Consider the following 25,253-nt stretch of genomic DNA (forward strand, 5'->3'; position numbering starts at 1 on the left):
CTCCCGGCCCTGACCGCAGCAGCCACCCCGTCCCCACCACCCCTCCAGCTGTGGGACCCTTCGAGTTTAAGAAAAGAAAGACCAAGGGAAAATACGCACTTGAGCAAATGTATTTATTTAGACCCGGGGCAGGGGCTGGGGGGACTGCAGCTTCTCTCTGTTGACGAGTGCCTGAATCTGCTTTAATGGCATTGAGGAGGTGTCCCCACATCCCTCTTGGTGACAGCGGCACCGTGTCAGTGCCGGGGAGGGGAGCAGGGCAGCACCACGACTCCCAGGGAGAGCAAGATGGGGTGAGTGGCAGTGGGGACCTGCTGGGGAAGGGACAGTTGGTCTGACAGGAGGGGGCAGGTCCTGATCCTGTTCCAGTGCCGCAGGGAGCAGAGGGGCCAGACCTAGTGCCCCAAAGCTCCCTCGGGGTGGTGGTGGGGATGCACTGGGGTGTCCCTGTAAAGCCACCGCTGGGCTGCTCAACCAGTCAAATATCTGTGGCCGGGGCACAGAGCAGCAAGATGTCTCTGCCCGTGGGTCTGGGGCAGTCCCTCGGCTGTGGCTCTGGTGGGTCCTGGTGGGGTGGGAGCTGCGCAACAGGGAGAATTGGCTGAGTCCAGAGTGAGCCGCGCCGTGCTGGGGGCCGGCGGTGCTGTGAGCAGCTCTGGGCCTCGTTCTGCCCCGGTGGAGGGTAGAGGCCGTGGCCGGAGACCATCGGCTGTCCCAGTCCTTGGTGGCTGAAGGAGTTGGGGCAAGCGGAGGGGACCAGCTGCCAGGCTTCAGGCTGTGCTAGAAGTTTTCCTGCTGACCGTCAGCCCCTTCAAAATCAAATAAGGGTGTGCTGTGAGAGGAGAGCCCCCCTGCCCCCCTAGCCACCCTCCAGCTGAGCTCCATCCCTGGGAGCTCAGTGTCTCAGCCCCTGTGTGACCCCAAACCCATGGATGGGGAGCTCCATAAGGTGAACAGGAGGATGGCCAGGGCTGATGGGGGTCCAAGCCCCCTCAAAGAGGCACAGCTCCTCTCTGCACCACACAACCTGGATGCCTGGGTCCTTCCTGACCTCTAGCCCCCCAGGCTCTGGCCACCAAGTCCCCAATGATCAACCCTGGGCTGGGCTCCTCCACCCCACATTGCCCTCCTTCCCCTGAGTCCAGCGGCTCAGCGCAGCCCAGATTGGCCCTTCAGGGTCGGTGGGTCCCCATTAGGGTCCCAATGGTGGGGTGACCCCTCTGCCCCGTCAGGCTCAGCCCCTACCTGAGCTGCAAGGGGCACTGTAGGAAGCATCCGTGCGGTCACCTGCAATGGGAAGGATGGCGACCGATGGGCTCAGGGTGAGCTGCTCCCGTTAACGAGCCAAAGCTCATCGACGTGAACTGAAAGCTCAGCCAGACCCACTCTGCACCACTGGGATTGCAAGGGGTGGCAGCGGGGCCAGGAAACCTGGGGCCACGTCCCCGGCAGGGCTCACCCGTCTCGTAGTAGTCGTACAGCGTCACGGTGGCTGGCTGGAGGTTCCTCACCGGGAAGTCCTGCGTGGCGGTGAAGGTGAAGGTCTCCTCCTCCTTCGTCAGCTGTGGAGACAGCCCAAAGGGGAGATGCAGCCACCCACGATGGGGCAGCATCCCCACGCCCCAGCACACGGGGTCCTGCTCCTGTCCCGGTGTCCCATCTCACCTGATCCAGGTAAATTGTCACCTGGTCGGGCTGCACCTCCACCTTCTTCACCAGCTTTTGCCTCTTCAGCTGGAGGGACATGGCTCAGGATGGGCAGCAGCTGCTCGCTGGGTGCCCCAGCCAGGGCCAGCAGCCCAAGTAGGTGCCCCTCCATGTCCCACTGCCCCCGAGGGGTAGGGACTCGGCGGCAGGGTGGGTGCCCCAGTAGGGCAGAGGGGGTCCTGGGGGCAGCAGGGACTTCTCACCTCCACCACGGAGCTCTTGTTGGGGATGTAACCAGATGGCAGCTTGGCCTCGATGACAACCATGTTGGTGGTGGGACGCTCCCCACTGTACCTGCAAGGGCAGAACGCCAGGGTGGGGGCTAGGGTCTGCCCTGCCTCCTTGGCTGCCTGGTGCCCCCAAACCCAGGGGACAGCCCCAGCCCCTACCGTGCCCAGAGGAGGAGGTGGAAGCGGGTGCTGGCATCCCCCGTGCACTCCCTGGGCTCTGTCTCCACACGGAGGTTGAACATCCCCTTGCTCGGAGAGGGTGGCACGTTATAGCGCAGGGTCACCTGGGGTGACACAGGAGGGTTAGAGCCACCGAGCGGGCACCGCACGGGGACAGGGACCCCGGGCCGTACCCACCTGCACCAGGGCGCAGCCCTGCCCATGGGCTAGCACCCTGTACGTCCCCGGCAGCTCATGCAGAGCCGCCTGCTGCAGCACCAGCTGGTTGCTCTTGTGCAGCACAAAGTCCTGGGTGGTGCCCATCGGGGATGTCACCGTCACCGTGAAGTCCCCGTTGCTGCCATGTGTCAGGGCGGCGTACTTGGCCAGGGCTTGCAGGGCCACCACCGTGTCCTGGGCATGGAGAAAGCTCCGAGGGTCACCCCTGACTGCAGGTACAGGGAGTGGATGCTTTGGAGCAGCCCCATGGACCCTGGTGCCAGTACCTGTGTGGAGGCGAAGCCCCCGTAGGGGTTTTGCTGCTTGGTGAGCCAGCGGACGATTTGGGTAGCCGTCATCAAGTGGGTGGAGGACACTTGGGGCTGGGTGAGGTAGGCCAGGAGGACATAGGAGGTCATCTCCACCTCTGCCGGTGCAGCGGCAGCCCAGGAGGGCTGCGAGGAGGGCAGAGCCTTCCCTTTCCTCTGCCAGTAGAGCTGCCCCTCTGGGAGGAAAGGGCTTGGGAGCTCAGCCCCCTGCTCCAGGGATCCCGGAGGACTGGGGGTGACATGGGGTGACCCAGGCAGAGGGTGGCACTGCCCAGAGAGGCCAGTGCCTGTGCCGGGTGGTACCTGTGCTGATGCTGTGCTGGGCCAGGCTCTGCAGCCGGGCTTGCAGCTGCTCCCCGCGCCCCGCCAGCGCAAAGACGTAGGCGAGCAGTGCCAGCGTGTAGAGGTCGTCTGTGGTCGAAGCCTCCAGGCACTGCAGGGCTGAGCTTACCTTAGGGTCCTGGCATGGGAACAGAGTCAGGAGCCGGCCCATGGGCACGGCCGTCTCTCAGAGACCCCAGTTCTGCCCAGTGAGACCAGTCGCACCCAGGTCGAGCTAGGAGGTGGCCTGGAACAGCAAGACTCTCTGCCCCAGCACCCGTCCCCATCCCACCAGCCCCTCCAGGGAAGGTGGGGCCATCCTCACCGTTGGGGACAGCCCCAGCTCCAGCATCGCAGCTGTGACATAAGCCGACAGCGAGACCTCGTTCGAGACGCCACCCTGCAAAGGGGACAGCAGGAGACGGGTCCGGCCGTGCCATGCCACCAGCACAGGGACTCCCCCACTGCCTGGACCACACACCAGGGAAATGCTGGGGCCAACCCGCCTCCAGCCGCATGTCCCCATGTCCCGCCCCACCGACCCACCTGCAGCGCATTGTTGAAGAGCTTCCCCACGCTGCGGAAGCAGCCCGTCTCCTGCTGCTGCTTCTGCAGCCAGTGCAGCGCATCCATGATGTGCTGCTCCTCGATGGACACGTAGGCTCTGGCTTGCCCAAAGGACTTGAGGACAAACGCTGTCAGCCTACGAGCCAGAGACATGTCGGAGGGATGGGAGACTGGGGCTGGAGTACGCTTTGTGGCAGGAGGAGCTCCAGGACGGCCGGTGCCCGGAGGGATGCCACTGCACCGCCTGCCTGAGCCCTGTGCAGTCCCTCACCATGTATTGCCGCTGGAATCACTCTTCCCGAAGGCACTGTAAGAGCCGTCATCATGTTTGTAGAGCAGCTCTCGCTGGTACCCTGCAGGGAGGAGATGGAGATGAGTCTTCACGCAGTGGTCTTTAGAACCCAAGGGGATCCCAGAGGCAGCCTGGAGCCCAGACCCACCCCAGGGCACAGGAAGAAAACGGGGAGGGGGGATATGGGATGGTGGTGTCCTTCAGCAGCCAGGCAGAGTAGGACAGGGAGAGGAGGGGACTGGGGATGCTCACCACTCTGCAGGAAGCTCTGTGCCTTGGCACGGATGTCAGAGTGCAGCTGCCCAGTCTTCTCCAAGTACTGCTGGATGTAGATGTTGGGGGCGAAGCGGACCATGTTCTGCTCCCCACAGCCATAGGGCATGGCCAGGAGGTGGTCCAGGTTCTGCAGAGCATTGCCCATGATGTCGCCTGTCCCAGGGGGGACGTGGAGAGCACCATCACTGGCTGTGGCCTCTGCCACCAGCACCCCATATCCCCTCCCACCCCAGCTTTGGGCAGTCCCACCTCCTGCTAGGCTTGGGCCATGGACACCCTCTCTGCCCTAGGTGGTCCCTTGTCCCCTGCCTGTCCCTTACCCATCACAGTGATATGGGCTCGCTGGGAGCCCTCCAAGATGTTTGCAGGAACCTCCAGGGAGATTTCTTCAGTGACTGTGGGGATCAAGGGCAATGGCAGTGAGGATGCCCAGCTCCTCCCTGCCTGGCCCCATGGCACCCTTGCCCACCCCCTTCCTGCTCTGACCCTCCGTATGCTCAAGGCTGGGTTGGGGCATCTCAGACAAGAGCATCTATGGACCCTGGTCCTTGGCTCCTCTGGCCTGTTGGCCCTTGGTACCAGCAGCCAAGCATCCCTGCCCCACATCCCCATGGCACTGCTGGACACCACCAGCCAGTCCTACCTTCCTGGCAGAGCAGGGAGTTGTGAGCCTTCTCCACCAGGATCCCCCCGGGCTGTGGGGAAGCAGCGTCAGAGTTGGTCAGGAGAAGAGAGCAGCTGCACCCCCCAGGGTCATGCCTGCAGCTCAGGCTTGGGGCCAGATGCCGTCCTGCTCCTGGTCCTGCTGCACCGTGAGGGGTGCTCGGACCCTGTCCCTGACCCCATCCCGCTTTCCTCCTCCATAACCCATCTGACCTGCACCAGCAAGGGCTTTATCACGGTGTCCACGCGCCCCTGGGCTGGCACCACGGGCACCTCGTTACTGCAGAGCTCCTTGGAGCTGAGGGCCTCAGTGCTGACGGTGATGTTCACCTCCCCTGCAGATGCAAGCAGGGCACTCAGTCCCCACAGAGCGCCCCAGCCCACACTGCAGCCCCACAGGTTTGTATCAGCCGTGGGGCTCTGCGTGGGGCCGGTTGGATTGGGATGGGGGTCATCAGGTGGAGGAGCAGTGCTGGGGGGCAATGGGGAGGATGAGAGTGGAGTAGAATTGCATTTATCCCCCCCATCCTCTGAGGGCATCCCCAGGCAGCAGGGCAGAGGGGTCCTGCCATGGCCCTGGTGTCCCGTACCCAGGCTGGTGGCTCGCACACCCCAGCGGAAGGTCCTCGCTTCATCTGCACAGACACAGCCTCTGTACACCTCGCCCGCACTCGCTGACACCTCCAGCTCTGCCGACTCCGCCAGCGTCACCTGAACCTGCCAGACCACAGCCATGGCCCATCAGCCCCCGCCAGACCCCAGACCCAGGGCCCCCTCCCCAGCCCCGCTCACCTGCAGGCACTGACGCAGGTAGTTGAAGACGGTGGCCACGAGGGTGAAGGTTTCGTGGCGGACCACGGCGTAGGGCAGCGCCAGGTCCACGAAGAAGGGCTTGAAGGCTGTGAGTGTGGTAGCAGGGGCCAGCCCAAAGCCCAGCGGGGCCGTGCAGAACATCCCGGCTTCCCACTCGGTGATGGCATCGGGCACCGTCACCATCACCTCTGCAGAGCCCCCCTCCCTGCAGGATGAAGGACATCATGAGGCCATCCCACCATGTTCACCCACAGCTGGTGTCATCCGCAGCTGGGCTGGCTCTCTCCCTATGGGAGAAGGAGCTGTCCTGATGTCCCCAACCTCCCTCCATGCAGGAGGGGAGGTGGGGAGAGGACTAGCCCCATGGGGACCGTCCTCACTCACCCCAAGGGGACCAGATCCCACAGCCATGTCTCTGGGAAATACGTCCGGGGTGCCAGTGGCTCTTCCTGAGCAGCAACAACAGGGATGGCACTAGCTGTTACTTCTGGGGCAACACGGTTCATTACGTCTGGGAGAGCACGGTTCATTACGTCTGGGACATCAATTCCTCTCAGGAAAGAGGTGTCCAATAAACCCTTGACACCTGGAAAAGGCAGAGCAGAAATTAGGGTCCAGAGGTCTCCACATCTCAGCTGGACCTCGCCTGCAGACAGCCTGAAAGTGGCCAAAAGCCTTTCCAATCCTCTTTGATTCCTCTGATGCCGAGTGTATTTTCAGGATGGCTCCAAGTTCCCCTGAGGACATGGGAGGCAGGACCAGGCACCAGCTTTTTGCCTTTTTTTTCTCGAGAGGGCTCAGTGGAGCAAGCAAGCCAAGGGCTGTGCTGACCTCTGGCACGATTGTAACCCGGCATCCCAGGAGATCTGAACGTCCTGCAAACGTCGCTGGTCTTGGCATTGGTGAAAAGTTTCAGTGCTGCATTCTGTGAAAAAGAAAAGAGGTTGGCCATCTCCAAAACCCAGCAGGAGGAATATCCCCATCCCAGCAGTAAATAGTCACAGGGCTGCAGAAGAAGACAAGTGGAGAAGGACCAGAGCCTGGTGTCCACAGGAAAGGACAAAACCTTTGCCACAAGTGTGGCTTTCACAGGATGTCGCTGTGGTTTCTCAGCACACTGAGTAAACCACAGCCCGCTCTTGGATGAAGAGGAACCAAGAGGCACGAGCGGGCAGGGCCTTTACCTGAAATAACTTGTAGGTGTCCATCTGGGAATTCCTCCAAGAAAGGGGAGGTAAGCGATGCCTCCTTGAAGGGCGAAATAAGTCTTGCCATCTCGGTACAAATGGGTCGATGGGAATGTCAAATTCGGAATAGTCCCAGAAAAAGTCTGAACAGCGTGATGGGTCGTGAATGCTTCTAGGATAGTCGAATTCAGGGAGTATTTTGTAGACCTGGGAATAAACACATGTGCTACGTACAAAACCCACCAGGCACCTACCCCCTGCACAGCAGCCACCATGGCACTGTAGGGGAGGTCCAAGACAATGTCATCTCTCCCACAGGCACACTATCCCCAGCCAGCTCCTGGGGCTGCAGAAGGGGCCCTGGGCAATGCCACCACTCACCGCCTCCACGCTGAGCTCAGCTTCGGGCTTCAGGAGCAGCACACTGCGGTCCACGGCACGAACGGCGCACAGGGACCCCGGGGCAGCCTCCAGCTCCAGCCGCAGCGCTGAGCTGGGCAGAGCCCTGTCCTCCGAAAAAGCTATCTTCACCTGGGAGGGACAGGGGTGTCAGGGGGCAAGGGCAGGAGGGGGAGTCACCTCCCATGGAGGAGCAGGACCAAGCCACGGAGATGGAGATCTCTTCTAGAGAAGGATAAAATCAGGCTCGAGGGTTTGGGGATCAGGGCATGGGTTAGACTGTGATGCTGTGGTACGCCTGGGGCAGGATGGGCCTCGGGCATGCAGCTATGAACAAGCCATGGAGTGATTCCCCCGACTCCAGCAGCCTCTGCTCACCTTGTTGGGGAAGCACTTGGCCACCTTGAGCTCGGTGCTGTCAGCCACCATCTCGCCGTTAGGCAGCACCACGTAGCCCAGCACCTTGGCCGTGGGTGCCAGCTCGGGGCCGATGGGCAGCTCCAGGGAGAAGGAGCCTCTCAGCCCTGGGCCGTGGGAAAGGAGGGGAGATGAGGCCCGGGCATGGAGAGCAGAGCCCTGCGCAACTGGTCCGTGCCTCAGGACCTACCAGCCTCTGCAGGGAGCTCTCTCCTGAGGACGGAGGCGATGGTCCCCTTGGCCAGGACCTGTAGAGGAGGAGATGGGAATTACAAAACTGATGCTGAGGGGGGAACAGAAATGCCCTGATGGAGGGTGGACCAAGGGTGACACTATCGGGATGGCTTTTGACCTTCCCCAGTCTCCAGCCCCTCCAACATCTCCCATTGGCATGCAGGTCCAACAGTGCCAACAGACACCTCTACTAACAGGCATACGACCCTCGATCTAGCCAGGACAGATCGCTCATTGTCTTGTCCTCAGGGACACAACCGCGAACATGTGTGTAGATGTGGACCTTTGCACACAACCACCCTAATGCCTGCTGCCCCCCCCCCCAGGCTGGGGCTCACCAGGAAGACCACATCCAGGCTCTCCTGCTGCGTCCCCAAGGCGTCCTTGCTGAGGATGTAATCCACCCAGAGCTGCTGGGGCCGGCCGCACGGCAGCTCGCTTTCTAGCCGGCGGATCCGCAGGAAGCTCCTGCTTGCCGAAAAGAAGGGGTGGAGGTGCCTGTGGGCATTTTGGTAGATGAGTGTCGAGCTGTCATTCTGGGTGTGAGCTTCCTCGTTGACTTGACCCTGAGCAATGGGGGTAGAAATCAAGGCTCTGAAGCTGTCCAGACTCCACAACATAGTGGTCCCGTCACCGGGCACCATTAATGCAGGTTCTTGGCTTGGAGAGGTGCCCAGCCCCGGACTACTGGAGAAAACAGTGCGGGGACCAGCGAGGGGTGGGAGACAGGTCACTTACACGCAGGAAAACCGTGCCACTCCAGCCAGAGGTCTCCAGCTCAAAGGAGGCTCTCCCTGATCTGTCTGTCAGGAAGGTCTGTCTTGTATCTTTTCCTTGCTGCCCAACGATGAGCAAGAGCTGCTTCTGTGGCAGCACAGCACCGTCGGCTCTCTTCAGCAGCATCTGCACCAGGAGGGAAGGAGAGATGCCCCAGGTTGGGCTGCAGGCGTGGGGCACAGGACAGAGGTGGAAGAGTGGGGTTGCACATCGGTAGGACTGCAGTTGGGTGCAGAGGGGTGCAGGGGAGCCCTGCGGCATGCGGGGACACCCCCATTACCGTCCCAGTGTAGGGCATGCCAGGCTTGTAGAAATCGTCAGTGTTTTCGAAGGTGACAGTGAGGATTTCAGGTAAAATCTTGCAGCTCTTGGTGTTGTTCAGCTCCAACCCTGTGGAGAGGGAACGGGGAGCTGAGTGTTGTGGGGACACAGGGAACAGGTTAGCTGCTGGCACCTCCCCCGTCACGCTGCAGAAAAGGTCCCTGGACATTTTAGGCTGTCCCTTTGCAGCCAGCAGCCTTGAGCACAGTTGGCACCTCCTGCAAGAGGTGCCAAACCTCTACAGCATGTTTTAGACCTAAAGCCAAGGCACAGCTGCCTGCAGAGACTTCACAAAAAGTGCCTCACCAAAGCACCATGATGCAGAGCCACCTCGGTGCTGGTGGGCCTGGGACAACCCCTGGTCTGCTCCCTTTTTCCTGAAGCCAAGCCACCTGCAGTCATTTCCAGTGGAACCGAGGTGGTGAGTGAGGTGGATTATCTCAAAGAATGAAGCCACGCCACCAGACTGAGTGAAGCCACTGCTCTGTGTCACAAGGACTCAACTCGCTGCTAGCCATAGCACTGGGAGAGTTGTTGGATCTTGGAAAGGCATTTTTGCCTCCCATCCATTTCTCTGGTCAGAATTATTATTGTCTGGCTGACCCGGCTCACATCCCCACCTGGACCCGGTCCCTGCACACATGCACCTCTAAATCACAATGTTGCTTTTGGACTTCCCCAGAGGAGACCAATATCCCCACGCCACGTGCGTCTGGGTGCACACAGGGATGAATACAAAACCATACATCAGTAGCAATGCCCTTGGGAATCCAAGAAGCAGGACAACACGGCCATCCCTACCTGTCCCATCCTCCACCAGCGATGCCTGGACTTGGAATTCCTTCTGATACATGGAGCTGGTCAGGTTGAAGGCAGTCAACAAAACCTCAGTTGAAAAGCAGCCATTCTTCTCGGTCTAGAGGGGCAGTCAAGCCCATTCGCAGCAGTCCTGGGAAGGGGCTCTCTCCCAGTGGCACCCACACTTCCCAGCAGTCCTCACCTGCCCGCCAACCTCGATGCAGTTCATCTCTTTCTGGGGGGCACCGTGAAGTCTGTTCAGGATCCCCACGTGCCTGAAGGGCTGGCACAAGCTGGCCTGGACCTTCCCCTGGACGGGCTTTCCGTAGGTGTACCTGTTGGGTGGAAGGTGGGGAGGGTACGCCTGATGGGCCACATCATGTCAGATCTCCCCATCCCCTCCCTCTTCCTGACGCAGCCTGTTTGGGCTCACCGTCCACAAATCTCCATATGGAACTTCTTGTCCTTCTCCAGCACCACAGCAGGGAGATCAATGGTCACCTCAAACTTGGGCAGCACTGATGGAGAAGCAAAAGGAGAGGGTTGTCACTCCCAGGACAAGGACAATGGTGCCTGGGTGGCCAGGGGGACAAAGGCATGCTGCCCACAGGGACATGCTGAGGTGGGGTTCCCACCCTCCGCGCACCTCCCGGTCCCCACGTACCATATTCCTTCACGCTGAAGGAGTGTCTCTTCCCCTCCACCTCGATGGTGTACGTGCCCAGAGCCGGCTCTGCAGCCAGCGGCAGGGACAGGTCCACGATGCCCTGCCGTGGGCTCACCTCCCGCCACTGCGCAATGCGGTTCCCGCTGGGATCCTGCACCCAGGGACAGGCAGCGTCAGCACCCCGGGGACCCCAGCACCCCGCGATAAAGCAGCCCATGGCTGTGTTATGCTTCTCTCCCAGCCACGCTGCCTTCCCAAGACCATACTGCCCAGGAGCCTCCCTCCAGCTCTCAGACTGACCTTCAGGAACACAAGGGGCAGCTGCAAGGCAAAGAGAAGATAGTTAGAGGAGAAATTCAAAGCGTTCCTTGGGGTCTCACCAGGACGGGGACATCTATGAAGCCATGGATGGAGTAGAATGAGGGTTATTTGTGGGATGCTGTGAATTTCCCACCCTTCAATTTGCTTTGGGATTGATTTTGAGCCTGTGGGCTGTAGCTGGGGTGAGCTGAGGGCACTGCCAGCATGGCATGGAAAGGTGGCATCTCCTAGCGCCTTTGCAAGAAGCCAGCAACCATTTCACCTGGGAACCTCCTGCACTTCCAGAGACCCAGATGTTTGCTCAAGGGTGCCAGAGACTGAACTTACCTGTAATTCTGGAGTCTGATGACTTGATGTATATCAATAGCACATTCCCTACTTCCCACTTGCCATCGCTACATCCCTAACCAAAAGTATAAGCGAGTACATTCCCGTGTCACACTGCAATTCTGCTCTCTCTTTCCTTAGCCTGCTGAAGCCTGCAGGACAACACAGGGCATCCCTGCCCCTGGGGAGCACAGCCACCCAGGCAGAGATGGCTGGGGCAAGATTCCCAGGGGAGAAGCGCTGGCTGACTCCCACACCTCTCTCATGGCTTGCCAAGACTGTAGGAGGGCAGTGCAGAGAAGCCCTGTTGCCTCCCCCCTTTCCCAGCCCTGCTCTCACCTTCTTACTACTGGGAGTGAAGTCTTTATCCAAAGAGACAATTCGAAACTTCACTGGAAAGAGCAAACAGGGATGCAGGAGTGAGTGGTGAGTGCATCCACAGGGAGGGGGGATTCTCCATGGGGAAGGTGGATGGAAATCCACCCTCAGCTCTGTAGTGATGCACTGACCCCCAAGCAGCACAGCCTCCAGCGCTGCCAGCATGTCCTGGCATTGCCCTTGGCCAGTGCTGGGGGTCCCAGCACATCCCAGGATGAGCCCTCCTATGTCCATGCAGTGTAGGAGCAAGGCTGAGCCTCCTGCACACCTCTCCCACCAGGTCCTTCAGCCCATAGCAGGGTGGTCCGTCCTGCCTCCCTCACCTTGCTGTCCAGGCTTGTAGACAACCTTGTCTGTCTGTATGAAGATCCCAGGCTCCAGGGCTCTCAGCATCACCTTCTTCTTCTTGGAGACATCCAGGGAATCTCCCTGGATCGAAATGTGCAGGTCTACGATTTCCTCCTTCTGTTCGGTGGGGGCTGGAGCCTGTCAGGGGAAACACCAGGCACCGGGTGAGGACAAGGGATATGCCATGGCCAGGATGCTGTGCTTGCTCCGAGTGACCCAGAGCACTCCTCACCCACAGGGACACCTTCCCCAAGCCAGGGGAAGGAAGAAATGTCCCCCCAACCCCTTGCCCTAGCTTGCAGGTCTGCTACCAGCAAATTATTTCAGCCACCGAATAACTGGGCTGAGCCTAGAATAATTTAGCCTGCATGGGGGATGAGATTCTTCCAAAAGACAGGGAAGTCAAGCCTGCTCCCAGCCCCACATGGGACCACAGCCCCATGTTCAGGGGAGCTGGTGGAAACTGCTCTGCCTCGAGACAGCGGGCTGTCCAGGGCATCCCATTCTGTGCTTACAGCTGTGCATGGAGCGAAACTCACAGGGAAGGTGATGTTCAGGTGCAGTTGAGGCTCTTGGACCTTCCTCTCCAGCAGGATAATGTTACGGGTCCTGTCTTTTCTCTGCAGCTGGATGGTCACCTGGACGGGCTCGTGCAGGCCACTGAGATGCACCCACAGCATCGCTGTGTGGGGGTGGTAGATCACAGCTGGGGACGTGACCACATAACTCCTGGCAAGGACAAGTGGCATAAGAGACGTGGGGCTGCGGCACATCCCAGTACAGACCCCACAGAGGTCCTCAAGAGCTCCTGGGTGTGCAGAAACCTGTGCTGGGGTGCAGGGCCACCTCCCCCAGCCTCCCCCCTCTGCTTCTGGGCTCTCCTTGACTTAGCTCAGCAAAGCAAAGGCTCTGCTCACTCAGCTGCTGCAAGTGAGGCAGAACCCACAATAAACCATCCCAGACCCACCAGCCCTTGGGTGCCAAGTCCTCGATGCTCGTGGGCAGGGACAACCCACCGGCCTGACCATTTCCACCCTGGCCAACAATCACATGCACGGGAAGGATTAGCTCCTACTACATACTGCCAAGGAGCCACATCTAAATGCCCTTCCACCAGGCACAGACAGACAGACACAGAGAGGGCTTACGGTGCTGCAGACGCCCCAGCTGTGAGGTGCAGGATGAGGAGCAGCAGGACGGCCAGGGCAGGTGGGGACCTCATGTCTCCAGCTGCAAGCAGGTGTTGGGGAGGGCCACAGCCTCCTTCTCCAGGTGTTGGATTGCTGTAGACCTGCGTCTGCTCTGCTGCAGGCTCTGAAATGAGATCTTTGCTTTCCATCCAGTGAGCGAACAAGGGTTGGCAGAGGGATCCAGCGTGGACCTGCAGATATAGCCAAGGCAATGTTTACTATCTGCCCACAGCCTCCGGGGTTCAAGGCTCTGATGGATTTTTGCAATTTGAGAAAAGGTTCCAATAGGCTGTAGAGGTTCAAAACCAGGGGGCAGGACCCACCTACACACCAGTTTGCTGGGAAGTGATGGCAGGAGGGAGGGGGAACGAGTTCCCCAGATGAAAGAAGGCAGCACATCATGAGAACAGACTGTAAGTTGGCGATTTCTCAGAGGGGCTTATTTTCAGGAATTTCAAATTTAGCCAATCAGTAGCCATTTGGGCTCATCACAGGTCTCAGGCTATCTTTTTGCCTGGTTTCCTCCAATTTCATCAGATCAGTTATGGGCACAGGAGCAGACAGTACTGGGCTGTTGTGCCAGCTCCACCCCCTCTCATTCCTCTGTGCACCATGCCTGGAAGCCAGACACCAGCCGGGGCATGGGCTGAGCTACCTCTTGCTGTCCTGGTGGGAATTTAGGGAAGTTGAGGCAGCTCCAGGACAGCCACAGAGTGTCCTGAGGGCATCCCCTGCCCCGGGGTTTTGCAGTTCCCTTCCCTTTGGAGATGTGGGGAGAGGCAGAGGCAGTGCTGTGGGAAGCCATGGGCTCTCAGATGACCACAGCTGCTGTCCCCATGCCTGCCCTGCTTGGGTATTGCTGGATACAGCCCTGTGCTCAGCCTCCCGCCCTCTGGGAGCAGCCCCACACAGTGTCGACGTCTGGAGGAGGCTGGTCCCCACCACCCCCACGGACACAAGGCGGGAGCATGGCCCCGAGCCCATCCTGCCGCCCCAGGCTGTGGGCATGGGTCAGTGTCCCAACAGGCATCCCGGGGACAGTCCAATGTGACAAGGAGCTCGGGGCCATTGGCACAGCGAGCCCTTGAGGGCATGGGGCAGGATGCAGTGAGGGCCATGAGCAGTGTGGCCAAGGGGAGATTGATTCGGGAGTTGCGTCTCTGGGGCTGCTGAGGGGAAATACTGCATGGAGGATTTGTCATTCGGTGCTGCTGGTGACTTCAGAGCAGGACCCAGACTGTATTGTCCCCCAGCCCCTCCTGACCAGGCATCACTGACCCCATGTCGTGCTGTTTCTTCTGATGCCTTGTTGCCCGTGCAATTAATGCTCTCTCTGGTTTGGCCTCAGCTTTTTATTCAGCAAAGCAAAGTGAAGGCACAGCCCCTCTTATACATCATCAAGGCGGTCAGAGCCCCTAACCCAAAGTGTGTTGTGGGACACGAGGCTGGCTTTGGTCAGGGATGGGGGGAAAGAGCCTGAAGAAAGCGAGCTTTCTTGCAAGAAACACATTTTGCTGCTTCCACTTCCTTTACCCCACTTGCGTTTTTATTCATTTTTCAGCCTGGCTGGGCAGGGACAGGGAGAGGCACAGGGACAAGGCTGCACTCAGGGCAGTCCTGAGCATCCTCTCCATGCCCAACCATCAGGCTTGCACTGATTTCCCAAGGCTTTTTGTCAGCACAGGGTCATCTCACCTGCCCTGGTCCCCATGCACTGGCATCAGCTCAAGGGAAACAACAACCTCACAGTGGGCAGCAAAGCAGCTGCTCCCCAGGCAGCCCCCGACCCCCACGGGATGGCAGGGCTGCTGGGGAGTGGGGCTGGGTTTCCAAGTCCTTGTCTCAACCGCATTCCTGCAGGTTCCTGCCGGGTCAGGTGAACGGGACGAAGGGCCAGGAAAAGGCTGCCAGCCCCAAGACTGTGGCTGTCTGGTGGGGTGCAACAGGGTCAGGAGCAGAGGGACAGCCATGCAGCTGCAATTTTCCTTCACATCGGTCTTGGAGGCTTTAAAACCAGGAATACAGCATGTATGAGGTGGAGATCAGAGTCAGTCTGCCCTCCTCTGTCCCAGAAATGCCTCCCCCTCTCCAACAAACACCCCACCTGGAACCCGTCCCCCACCAGCAGAGCCCACGGGCTCTGATGGGCCGGGAGAGCTCAGGGCCACCCAGGTCAAGCCAGGCTGTTCTTGGAGCAGCCCTGTGCATGGTGTGATGAGGGGAGCAAACTGATCATCACGTACCCAGTGGCCTCAAATCTACCAATCTCACCCCAAAAGAGAAGCAAAGGCACCATCCCACTGATGGCTCCTAAGCATGGACACAGACTCTCCCCTCGCTCTGGGTGCTGGTGCTCTCCCTGCGCCTTGCGGCACCCTCAGGCACCATCTAGCCTGGCCGAGGGATAGGGCGATGCTCTGCTCTGGGGTTGAGTGATTTTTGTGCAGCTCTGCTCCCAGAGAGGATGGTGCGAGCCCACTGCCTCACCCTGCTCACCTGCACCATCAGGAGTTTTGTCTCAGTGGCCACACGCCCCTGGGTGGGCACCACGGGCATCTTGGTGCCACAGAGCTTCTCGGAGTGCAGGGCCTTGGCGATGACGGTGACGTTCACCTCCCCTGCAGAGGCAGATGGGGAACGTGGCTGTGACGTTGTCTCAGGGGCTGGCTCCAGCTCGGAGCCGTCCCGGGGAGCCAGGGAAGGAAGAGGGTGCAATGGGACCAGGAAATGGAGGGAAGAGGCTGGAGAGTGGAGAAAGGAAAGAGGAGAGAGGGGAGGGGAGAGGGAGCTGGGAGGGGGAGGAAAGGATCAGAAAAGCAGTGGCAAAGGGGAGATTTGCAAGCAGTGTCACTGCTGGGCTCTCTTCCCCCTCTCCAGCCCTTTCTGTCCCCTCTGTACCCAGGCTGGTGGCTCGTACGCTCCAGTGGAAGGTCCTCGCTTCATCTGCGCAGATGCAACCACCGTATACCTCATCCGCACTCGCTGACACCTCCAGCTCTGCCGACTCCGCCAGCGTCACCTGAACCTGCCAGACCACAGCCACGGCCCATCAGCCCCCGCCAGACCCCAGACCCAGGGCCCCCTCCCCAGCCCCGCTCACCTGCAGGCACTGATGCAGGTAGTTGAAGACGGTGGCCACGAGGGTGAAGGTTTCGTGGCGGACCACGGCGTAGGGCAGCGCCAGGTCCACGAAGAAGGGCTTGAAGGCTGTGAGTGTGGTAGCAGGGGCCAGCCCAAAGCCCAGTGGGGCCATGCAGAACATCCCGGCTTCCCACTTGGTGACGGCATCGGGCACCGTCACCATCACCTCTGCAGAGCCCCCCTCCCTGCAGGGCGGTAGAAGATGGACAGACCTTGGAGGCTGGGTCTGATGGGCAGAGCCAACCCCCTTCCTCTCACTCCTGGGGACCATTGGTGGCCATCACACGCTTGGAGATGGGCAGAGGTACCTTCAGTTCTCTTATCTCTTATGGCATCCCCTGCCTACAGGACAGACTGCCCTGGCCTCTCCCAGGTCTGTGCTGAGATCCAAGGGAAGAGGCTGGACATGTCTGTGTCACTCCTGGATACACGGACACCAACGGTCTGGGTGCTGCACCCAGAGGTAAAGCTGATGCAATAAGGGTAGTCTTCTGGCTTGAGGTCTGCTGGGACTCCTTACTCACCCCACAGGGACCAGCTCCCACAGCCATGTCTCCAAGAAATCCATCTGCATCCCTGTGTCCTGCCTGACACCCGCTTGCTTATCATCCTCCAGTCCTGCTCCTGCAAACGGGGGCATGACTCAACCATGCTGCCAGGAAGGGTGGAAGGAGGCAGGCTGTCCCCAGCCGCCCTTCCGCAGCCACCATGGAGGCTGTTACAGGTTGGCTCCACTCGCCTTGGGGGTATAAAGGCCCTTGGAACTGGACGTTTGGTGCACAGCCCAGCTGGGCGTTGGTGACAGTTTTCAAACCTGCATCCTGAAACACAACACATGAGAGAGAATAGCACCGCACTGAAGCCCAGAGATACCGAAACACCTTTCCATCGCTCTCTGAAGCCAGGAATCGGCATGCGTTTAAAGCCCCATGCCAGAACAGCGCTCCCACAGATCAGGACCCCCGCCACGCTGCAACAGGAGTGCAGGAGAGGAATATCTGTGCCAGGGGAAGCTGCTGCACCAGCGACACTTGGGAAAGATCTGGTGGATCTCTCTGCTCACTCCTTTCCCAAACAGCCCTGACCCTTGGGTTTGCTGCCAGTGGGAGACACACACAGCCCCCATATAGCAGGGGAATGCCAGGCCAGTTGATCCTTGATTCCAAGCCCAGATTTGAGACAAGAAGAGCAGAGCTTAGCCGCATCCCCATGAAATGCTGCTGTGCCTGGACTGACAGATGCATTTCACATCTGTCCTGGCTGGCGAAGCGAGGGGCAGGGCATTGTGAAAGCATGGTTTGTGAGCACAGACATGGGCTGGGTGAGAGATGGGGTACCCCCAGCACCCTGAGTAATCCTTCCTGGGAGGAAGAGGAGTGCGAGGTAGGGCTGGAGGGCTCGTACCTTAACCAGGCTGTAGGAGCCTGGCTGGATGTCAGACGCCAGTACCTCCCTTTTCCACCGTCTGGAATGGCAATCTTGCCAGCTCTTCCTTGGCACATCAAAACAGTTAATGGCTGGAAGAAATGCTGTGGGGGGTTCAAACTCATATTTCCAGCAGTTAGGTGAATCAGGATCTTCAACTTCAAAAGGATAGCTGTCTTCAGAAAACGTTGGGAGTAAGTTATAGACCTAAACTGAACATGTGAACTTTGGGTGAGAAAGACATGAAATGCTCCTGGCCCAACTCCAACCCCTTTTGCCCTTGGCATCCCTCCATAGCATCTGCACCTCCCCAGGCATCACAGTGATGCTGCTCTGCTGGCAGCCCCAGCCCCTCCGCTGGGACCCATCACTGCCCCATATCTCCTCTCCCCAAGAGCAGGGGATGCTTCCACTGCCGGCACCCTGTTTTCAGGATTACCACCCCAGGAGGCATCGCAGAGCAATTCTGTGTCTCTGCCTCCCAGTCAGCAAAGCACTATCTCCCCTGCAAAGCCCCAAAATCCATGGGTGGTGGCAGGGGCTCGCTGGGGGCTCCTGGACACCCGGCATTCATCCCGCAGGCACAGCTCCCCCAAAGTCCCCACTGCCCTCCCCTAAAATGGGTAACAGTGGAAAGAAACTGCTGTCCCCATGCCCCAGCAGTGAGTCCAGTCCAGCCCAGGAGCAGCCTAGTGCTGAGGATAGTCCAGACTCACCATGCTGGGGTTGAGCTTGCCCTTGGGATCAGAGGACTGCATGTATTGAGCCACGGTGTAGACGGCGCACAGTGACCCTGGGGCAGCCTGCACCTTCAGGTGGAGCTGAGCGCCCACCTCAGCCCTCTGCTCCGAGAAGGACAGATTCACCTGGAGAGAGAGCAAGCCTTTGGGTTAGGGGAGAGGGGAGCTGGTCCCAGGAAGGACCTCTGTGCCTCAATCGGACCACAAATGCCAGCAGAGGACGGAGAGTGAGGACTGTGATCAAAGGCAGGAGATGGTTTGCAGCAGCAATAGGAATGGGAGAGGAAGGAAAAACCTCCCTGCAAGGAGAGTCTGGGAAGACCCGGTTGCAGGGGATGCAGAAAGGCTCTGCTGAAGGGTGCAGTTCAGTGCCCACGTCTCTCCAACGAGCCCAGCAGCAACTCCCGACTCCAGCAGCCTCTGCTCACCTTGTTGGGGAAGCACTTGGCCACCTTGAGCTCGGTGCTGTCAGCCACCATCTCGCCGTTAGGCAGCACCACGTAGCCCAGCACCTTGGCCGTGGGTGCCAGCTCGGGGCCGATGGGCAGCTCCAGGGAGAAGGAGCCTCTCAGCCCTGGGCCGTGGGAAAGGAGGGGAGATGAGGCCCGGGCATGGAGAGCAGAGCCCTGCGCAACTGGTCCGTGCCTCAGGACCTACCAGCCTCTGCAGGGAGCTCTCTCCTGAGGACGGAGGCGATGGTCCCCTTGGCCAGGACCTGTAGAGGAGGAGATGGGAATTACAAAACTGATGATGAGGGGGAACTGGCACAAGCAGGTGAGGGGAGGCCATGGGAGGACGCTCAGGGAGAGACTATTAGAGCCGCATCCTACAGGAAGGATGGAAATCATGGCCCAAGACCTGACAGCTCCAGTGTCCATCCCAGCACCCTGAACCCAAGAGTACCTGCCCAGGGCTGGCTGGAAATGGCATCAGCTGGAGGAGAAGGTTTAACCCTGCACCCCAGACAGCCTCATTCTCCTCCTCTGAGCTCTGCCCTTGGAGCAGTCTCCCATCTCTCCCTGGGTGAAGGCTCACCAGGAACACCACATCCAGGCTTTGCAGCTTGATCCTCATGGCCTTCTCATCAAAGAAGTAATCCACCCCAAGCTGCTGGGGCTGGCCACAGGGCAGTTTCTTTTGCACCCTGAGGATCTTCAGGAAACTTCTACTGTCCGAAGAGAAGGGATACAGGTAACGAGTGGCACTTTGGTATTGGAGATACTCCTTGTCTTCATGCTCCGAGGCTGAAGGGTCATCCTTGAGCTCAGCCTGAGGGGTGGAAATCAAAGTTCTCAATGGCAAAGACCAGCTCAGAAGCAGAGCATGGTGGGGGTGGAAAGCCACTCTGCAGCTGCGACTGCCGTGTGCTTTGCTGTGACATCCCTGCAGGAGTACGCCGAGAAAGGCAATCCAGCTGTGCTCAGCCCCCAAAAACGGAGCTGCATGCCATCACAGGGCTTGTCCAAAGGAGTAGCCAGCAAGAGGAGGCAGGCATGGCTAAGCAGCACATGTGGGCAGGTGGTAGGAACTGAAAACACATCCCAGAACTATCCGATCTTGTGGCCAGATGCTGTAGGTAGAAAGGATCCTGAAATTCGGCAGTGAAGTATGAAAACAGTAAGGCAGAAAGAAGGAATTCAAGGAAGAGCTTGCAGAATACATGAAAAGCGAGAGAAGAGGAACAGGAAGAGTGGCAGCATCTGCTGGGTCTGACAGGCAATTAAGGTATTGAACAGGGATAATAAACACATGGAGCTCTTCACCATAGGGTGCTGCGGGTGCGAAAAAACCAAATGGGGTCATGGGGAGGCTGGAAGACTTTATGTAAAAAAACCCTCTGTGATCTTTACTAAATCCAGGGTGCCTGAGGGGTGTGGGACATGGGTCACTTACCTGCAGGGAGACCTTGTTATTCCAACCAGAGGTGTCCAGCTCAAAGGCGGCTCTCCCCAGTTCGTCTGTGAGCAGGGTTTTATTTTGCGTTTCTCCTTCAGCGTTAACCACAAGCAGCAGCTCCTTCCCCCTCAGGGCAGAGCCATTGGTTGCCTTCAGCAGCACCTGCACCTGCACCGGGAGGGAAGGGGACATGCCCTGGGCTGGGCTGCAGCCATGGGGCAGAGGGCAAGGGTGAATATCAGGGTTCGGGGTCAGAGGGAGCGGGATTGGGTGCAGCACTGTTCAGGGGGAGCCCTGGGGGGCACAGGGACCCCCCCCCCCCATTACCATCCCAGTGTAGGGAATCCCAGGCTTGTAGAATTTATCAGTGTTTTCAAAGGTGATCGTGGGCTTTTCATACACAATCCTACAGGTTTTTCTCACTGCACGCCACTTCCCTGTGGAGGGGTGGAGGTGAGAAAGGCACTCAGCAATGTGTCTTGGTGATTCCCCTCAGGAAAGATGGGTCAGAGAGTCTCAAACGTGTAGCATTGCACATTTTCTCCCTACTGCTGTCTTTGCAAGTGGCCATATAAAACAAAGCTGCCTTCTTACAGGTAGTGGTTAGGGGCAAGGCTGTGCAGTGAAAAACCACACCTATTGGGCAACAAATGCAAAAAATGGTCCTCAGGTGTGACAGGATCATGCTCAGCCAAGGTCTGCGTGCTACTGAAATACCAAGCTTTACCCCAAAATGCCCCTCTTAATGGCTGCACACAAATAGAAGAGGCCACTCACAGCTGCACTGTGCTGAAATTGGGCTTTCTACTTGACCCTAAGGATGTCCCTAACAAGCCCTCCCAGGCAGATAGCGACTATTTATAACTAGATTCAAAGTCAGAAAGACCCAATTAGAAAAATAATTACCCTGGTAGCTCTCCAGGCACTAATCCAGCACACTAACTAGTCTCAGGGAGGCAGAGGGTGGGGAAGGAGAGGTGGGTGATGAAGGAATATCTGCCGGTGGGATGTTAGAAGGGGAAGAAGCTCCTGATCAGCCTTCGGGTCCTGAGGGATTGCTCCAGCACTCAGGAGTAGAGATAAATTGACACCAAAGCAAGTAAGGGCATAGAGCAGCTGGTGCTTGTGGATGGGAAGGACAGAGACCCTGGGGACACCCGAGCAGAGCAGTTGTGCCATGTCCTCTAGGACATCACTGGGTGGCTGTCGTCAGGGCTGTGCTCACCGGTCCCCTCCTCCAGCAGCGATGCGTAGGCATGGAGCCATCTTTTATTGTAGAAGCTGGTCGGGTTGAAGGAAGCCACCGGCACCTGGGTGGAGAAGCAGCCGTTCCTCCCTGTCTGAAGGAGAGAGTCACCCGCATGAGCAGCAGTGCTGTGGCCGGGCCCTTGAGTGTCATCTGCTGTCATCCTTGGGCTCCCAGCTGCCACTCGCCCTGCTGCTGCTGCCTCCCTCCATCCTGTCCTGCACCCCCCGGATGCTGCAGACTTGTCCCCCGGGGCTGGTACCACACTCCACCATGCAGCTGGCTGTCCCATTCCTGCCCGTCCTGGCCTGAGGACCACCCCAAGAGTCCCTGCTCAGCTCCTCTCTCCTCTTTGGGATTACTCTGGGTTTGCAGCACTTTCACATGAGAGCTGGATCACCTGTGATGCCTGAATGATGCACCCAGTCATCATCAGCTCAGGCACCCCACGGTGGGGAAACATTTCCAGGACTACCACCCATGTCCCTTCTCCCTCCCCTGCTTCCCTCACCTGGCCGCTAAACTCAGTGCAGATCCCTGCAGAGCCCTTCATCAAAATAATAGCTTCGTAAAGCTGGCACAGCCTGACCTCAGCCCTTCCCCGGAAAGCTTTCCCGGATGGGTACCTGTCAGGAAGGAGCAGGAAGGGGAGCAGATGGGGAGGCTGCTGGGAAAGCATCACCGCAGGAGCAGCCAGCCTTGCTGCTGGGGCTGCTCTCCAACTCACCACCCACAGACAGCCAGCGGGATCTTCTCGTCCTTCACCGTCACGACGCAGGGCAGCTGGATCAGCACTTCGAAGTGGGGCAGCCCTTGGTAGAGACCAGCGGGCAATGGGATTGTGCCCATTTCTTCCTTCGGGAGTTTCTTGCCATCCCATGCGATGGCTCCCAAACACCCCATGCGGAGCCCAGCCTTTGTCCCCACGCACCATAGTCCTTCACGCTGAAGGAGTGTCTCTTCCCCTCCACCTCGATGGTGTACGTGCCCAGGGCCGCTTCTGCAGCCAGTGGGAAGGACAGGTCCACGATGCCCTGCCGTGGGCTCACCTCCCGCCACTCTGCCACGCAGTTCCTGCGGGGACCCTGCGCACAGGGACACGCAGCATCAGCACTTGCTTATGGGGTTGAAGGTGGGGTGCGTGGTGGTGGTGGTGGTTTGGCAGCCTTAAGGACTCAAGTCACCCTGCGTATCCATCACAAGAAGCAGAGGTTTTGCCCTGCCATCACGCTCAGAGCAGCCCTGAGGGCGTCACCTCTCCAGAAGGAAAATTCCTCCCCAGGAGCCCTGTTAGCTGAGCTCCAGCCTGGCTACAGCAGCCAGAGCTGGCAGGGGGATGCTCCAGCCTGGACTGGGAGATCAGGGGGTTCTCCAGTTTGGGTCAAAGTCTCTGTAGCAACAGCCACTGCCGCCTTCATCTATGTAACCTGTCCCTTAGCAGCATCTCCCTAGAGGACCCCCGTCTTGCAGACAGACAAGCTGACCCTGAGTGGGCTGGAAATGCAGACGAGGAACCCAAGCCCTTCTCCACCCTCCTTGTAACTTCTCTCAGCACCTGCAGTGGGGATGTCCCTGTCCCTGCTCCTTGTCCCCAGCATCACACAGGTGCTGGGGCCCTTTGCTCCTTCCGAGGGAGCCGACACGCTGGCACAGGGTGACAACTCACCTGCACGGCCACCAAGGGAAGCTGCAAAGAGAGAGAGGAGCATTTAGCATGATCAAAGAACAGAGGGCTGAGCTTATAGTGGGGCAGGGGGCTGAGCCTGTGGCATCTGGCTTGGTCCCTACAGAGCTGGTTGCAGGGCTGGGGGCTCAGAGCCGCTATCATTGCCTGGTTCCTGCTGCCATGTCCAGAGCCGTCACACTGCCTTTTCCAAGCAGCAGCAAGAAAGCAGCAAGGCTGCGTTGTGCAAACAGCATTAGCTGTGCAGTTGGGGCTGCCAGCGCTGCGTAACACTGGGGGGCTAAAACCAGCAGGCGTTATAATGGTGCATAAAAGCTACACGAGAGAAGACAGGCAAAGGGATGCTCTAAAAGGAATAATTAATCTCCTGTGCCAGTGCCAAAAGCAAGTGGCTGTACCCTGGGCACTCAGGCTGGGAGCTCTGGGAAGAGCTGAGCCCCCCTCACATCCCACATCCCTTCAGTGTTTGGGGGAAGGGACCCACACACACCCCCATCTCCTCTGTGCTTGTGGGGACACTGAATGCTGTGCCACTGCTGCTGAGACCGATCGTCTTGGGCATGTGGGGACCCTATTGCCTCCATGTCCCCCCTGCAACCCCACCCCCTCTCACCTCCCTATTGATGGGAATGAAGTTTTGATCCAAACGGAGAATTCGAAACTTCACTGGAGGGAGTAAAGGCAGGAGCAGGAGTGAGCGCTAGGGCCTGGGACGCAAGCCCAGGGATCCCATCCCAAGAGCCTGCAAGCTCTTCCAGCAGCTCCTGCCCCTCACCAGTTTGTCCAGGCTTGTAGACATCCTTGTCTGTCTGCACCAAGGTCCCCAGCTCCAGGGCTTTCACCAGTACTTTCTTCTGCTCAGAGACCTGCAGGGAACCTCCCTGGATGGAGACGTGAAGATGCGCAACCTCGTAGACCCCTGCAGGAGGGGTAGAAATCTGCACCCAGGGAAACAGTAGAAGTGGTTGCAAAGCCTTTGTGTTGGATGCCAGTGAGATATCATACCCATCGCCCCTCACCACCACCCCGTTGCCCCATGAAGGCACCAGGGAACCGGTGTGCATGGGAAGATGACACAGATACAGCCCACAAGGTCGCCATACATGCCCCATGTCCCTCCACCCTTCACCTCACTCATTGGCCATCCTGGATGGACCCCATGTCCCCTCCCAGTTCCCCCAGCCCGGCTCTGGTGGTGGGTAGGGGATGGATACCCCTTCCTGAGGTCCTCAACCCTGCCGCGGGGCCGTGACTCACGTTGGAGAAGTGGGGCCAGTTCAGCTGGAGGATGTCGCTGCCCTGCTCCTCCAGGGTGACGTTGGGGACGCCGTGGCTGCTCGCCAGGTGGAGGGTCACCCGCACGGGCTCGTCCAGGTCCATGAGGTGGACGAGCACTTTGCCCGTGTACGGGTAGTAGAGCACAGAGGGGAAGAGCACCATGTAGTGCCTGGGGAGGGGACACCTTGATAGCGGAGGAGAGCAGGGACCCCCCACCAAATCCCAGGGCTCCCCTCCACTCCAGACTCTCAAGGCAGAGGTCACTTGGGTTTTTTCCAGCCCTGGTTTCTCTCTGCAGGCCTACAACACCCAATCTTCCCCCGTCTACCCAGGCAGGCTGGCCAGTTCACAGACCAGAGCCGCTTTGTCTAAACACCTTGGGAAAGAGCTGAAGGGTCAGTCTGCAGAGGGGAGGAAAGGCTCTGCTCACCCACTAGCTTTTGTGTGAGGTTGCACCTACAGCGAAGCAGCTCGGAGACACCAAACTCGGGTGCAATGTCCTCTATGGGGCAACTGCCACCCCAAGCATTCCCACCCTGACCAGCATCCACTGTCACAGCAGGATCGTCACACCACCGAGACCAACCCCCATCCCACCAGGCATGGACAGGCAGACACAGAGAGGGCTTACGGCTTTGCAGATGCTCCAGCTGTGAGGTATAGGATGCAAAGAAGCAGGCAGGGCAGGGCAACTGCAGAGCCCATGCTTGGAGGACCAGTGGAAGCAAGGTGGTCTCAGAGCCACCGTGCTGAGTTTTCCTCTCCTCAAGCTCTCACCTCCCCGCTGGCAGCAAGCAAATGCCAGCAAGGTCTCTGGCTGGGACCCAGCCATCCAGCTAGGACAATGTTTAACCACCAGACCCCAGCTTTGCTGGGTTCAAGGCCCTGGGCAGCCAAACCACA

At 59.0% G+C, this 25,253-nt stretch overlaps 1 protein-coding gene across 3 annotated transcripts; it reads right to left on the reverse strand.

Annotated features, from left to right (window-relative positions):
* Positions 1-94: 94 nt before the first annotated feature.
* Positions 95-25,173, reverse strand: LOC104049865 (alpha-2-macroglobulin-like protein 1). 3 transcript variants are annotated; one of them, XM_064473217.1, is made up of 36 exons: positions 24,982-25,173; positions 24,330-24,519; positions 23,848-24,010; positions 23,686-23,738; positions 23,055-23,075; positions 22,320-22,473; positions 22,116-22,200; positions 21,900-22,014; positions 21,368-21,482; positions 20,470-20,579; positions 20,140-20,310; positions 19,282-19,515; positions 18,904-18,961; positions 18,675-18,820; positions 18,223-18,372; positions 17,486-17,713; positions 16,821-16,902; positions 16,606-16,705; positions 16,041-16,266; positions 15,839-15,965; positions 4,977-5,098; positions 4,744-4,795; positions 4,421-4,495; positions 4,077-4,253; positions 3,804-3,885; positions 3,512-3,668; positions 3,291-3,365; positions 2,948-3,104; positions 2,603-2,820; positions 2,295-2,510; positions 2,097-2,221; positions 1,911-2,001; positions 1,666-1,734; positions 1,460-1,562; positions 1,246-1,287; positions 95-809 (listed from the first exon to the last, which is right to left on the reverse strand). In XM_064473217.1, exons 1-36 carry the CDS (start codon positions 25,053-25,055, stop codon positions 781-783), a joined length of 4,392 nt encoding a protein of 1,463 aa, XP_064329287.1. In that variant the 5' UTR covers positions 25,056-25,173; the 3' UTR covers positions 95-780. The 3 variants fall into 3 exon arrangements, with proteins under 3 accessions (XP_064329287.1, XP_064329286.1, XP_064329285.1); XM_064473216.1 differs by lacking the exons at positions 15,839-15,965; positions 16,041-16,266; positions 16,606-16,705; ... (10 more) ...; positions 22,116-22,200; positions 22,320-22,473 and adding exons at positions 5,354-5,480; positions 5,556-5,781; positions 5,961-6,162; ... (10 more) ...; positions 10,143-10,227; positions 10,374-10,527 and having other exon boundaries at positions 24,982-25,172; XM_064473215.1 differs by lacking the exons at positions 15,839-15,965; positions 16,041-16,266; positions 16,606-16,705; ... (15 more) ...; positions 24,330-24,519; positions 24,982-25,173 and adding exons at positions 5,354-5,480; positions 5,556-5,781; positions 5,961-6,162; ... (15 more) ...; positions 12,290-12,479; positions 12,899-13,154.
* Between the last annotated feature and the right edge of the window lie 80 nt (positions 25,174-25,253).

This window comes from Phalacrocorax carbo, chromosome 25 (genome assembly GCF_963921805.1).
Source record: "Phalacrocorax carbo chromosome 25, bPhaCar2.1, whole genome shotgun sequence".
NCBI classification, from domain to species: domain Eukaryota; kingdom Metazoa; phylum Chordata; class Aves; order Suliformes; family Phalacrocoracidae; genus Phalacrocorax; species Phalacrocorax carbo.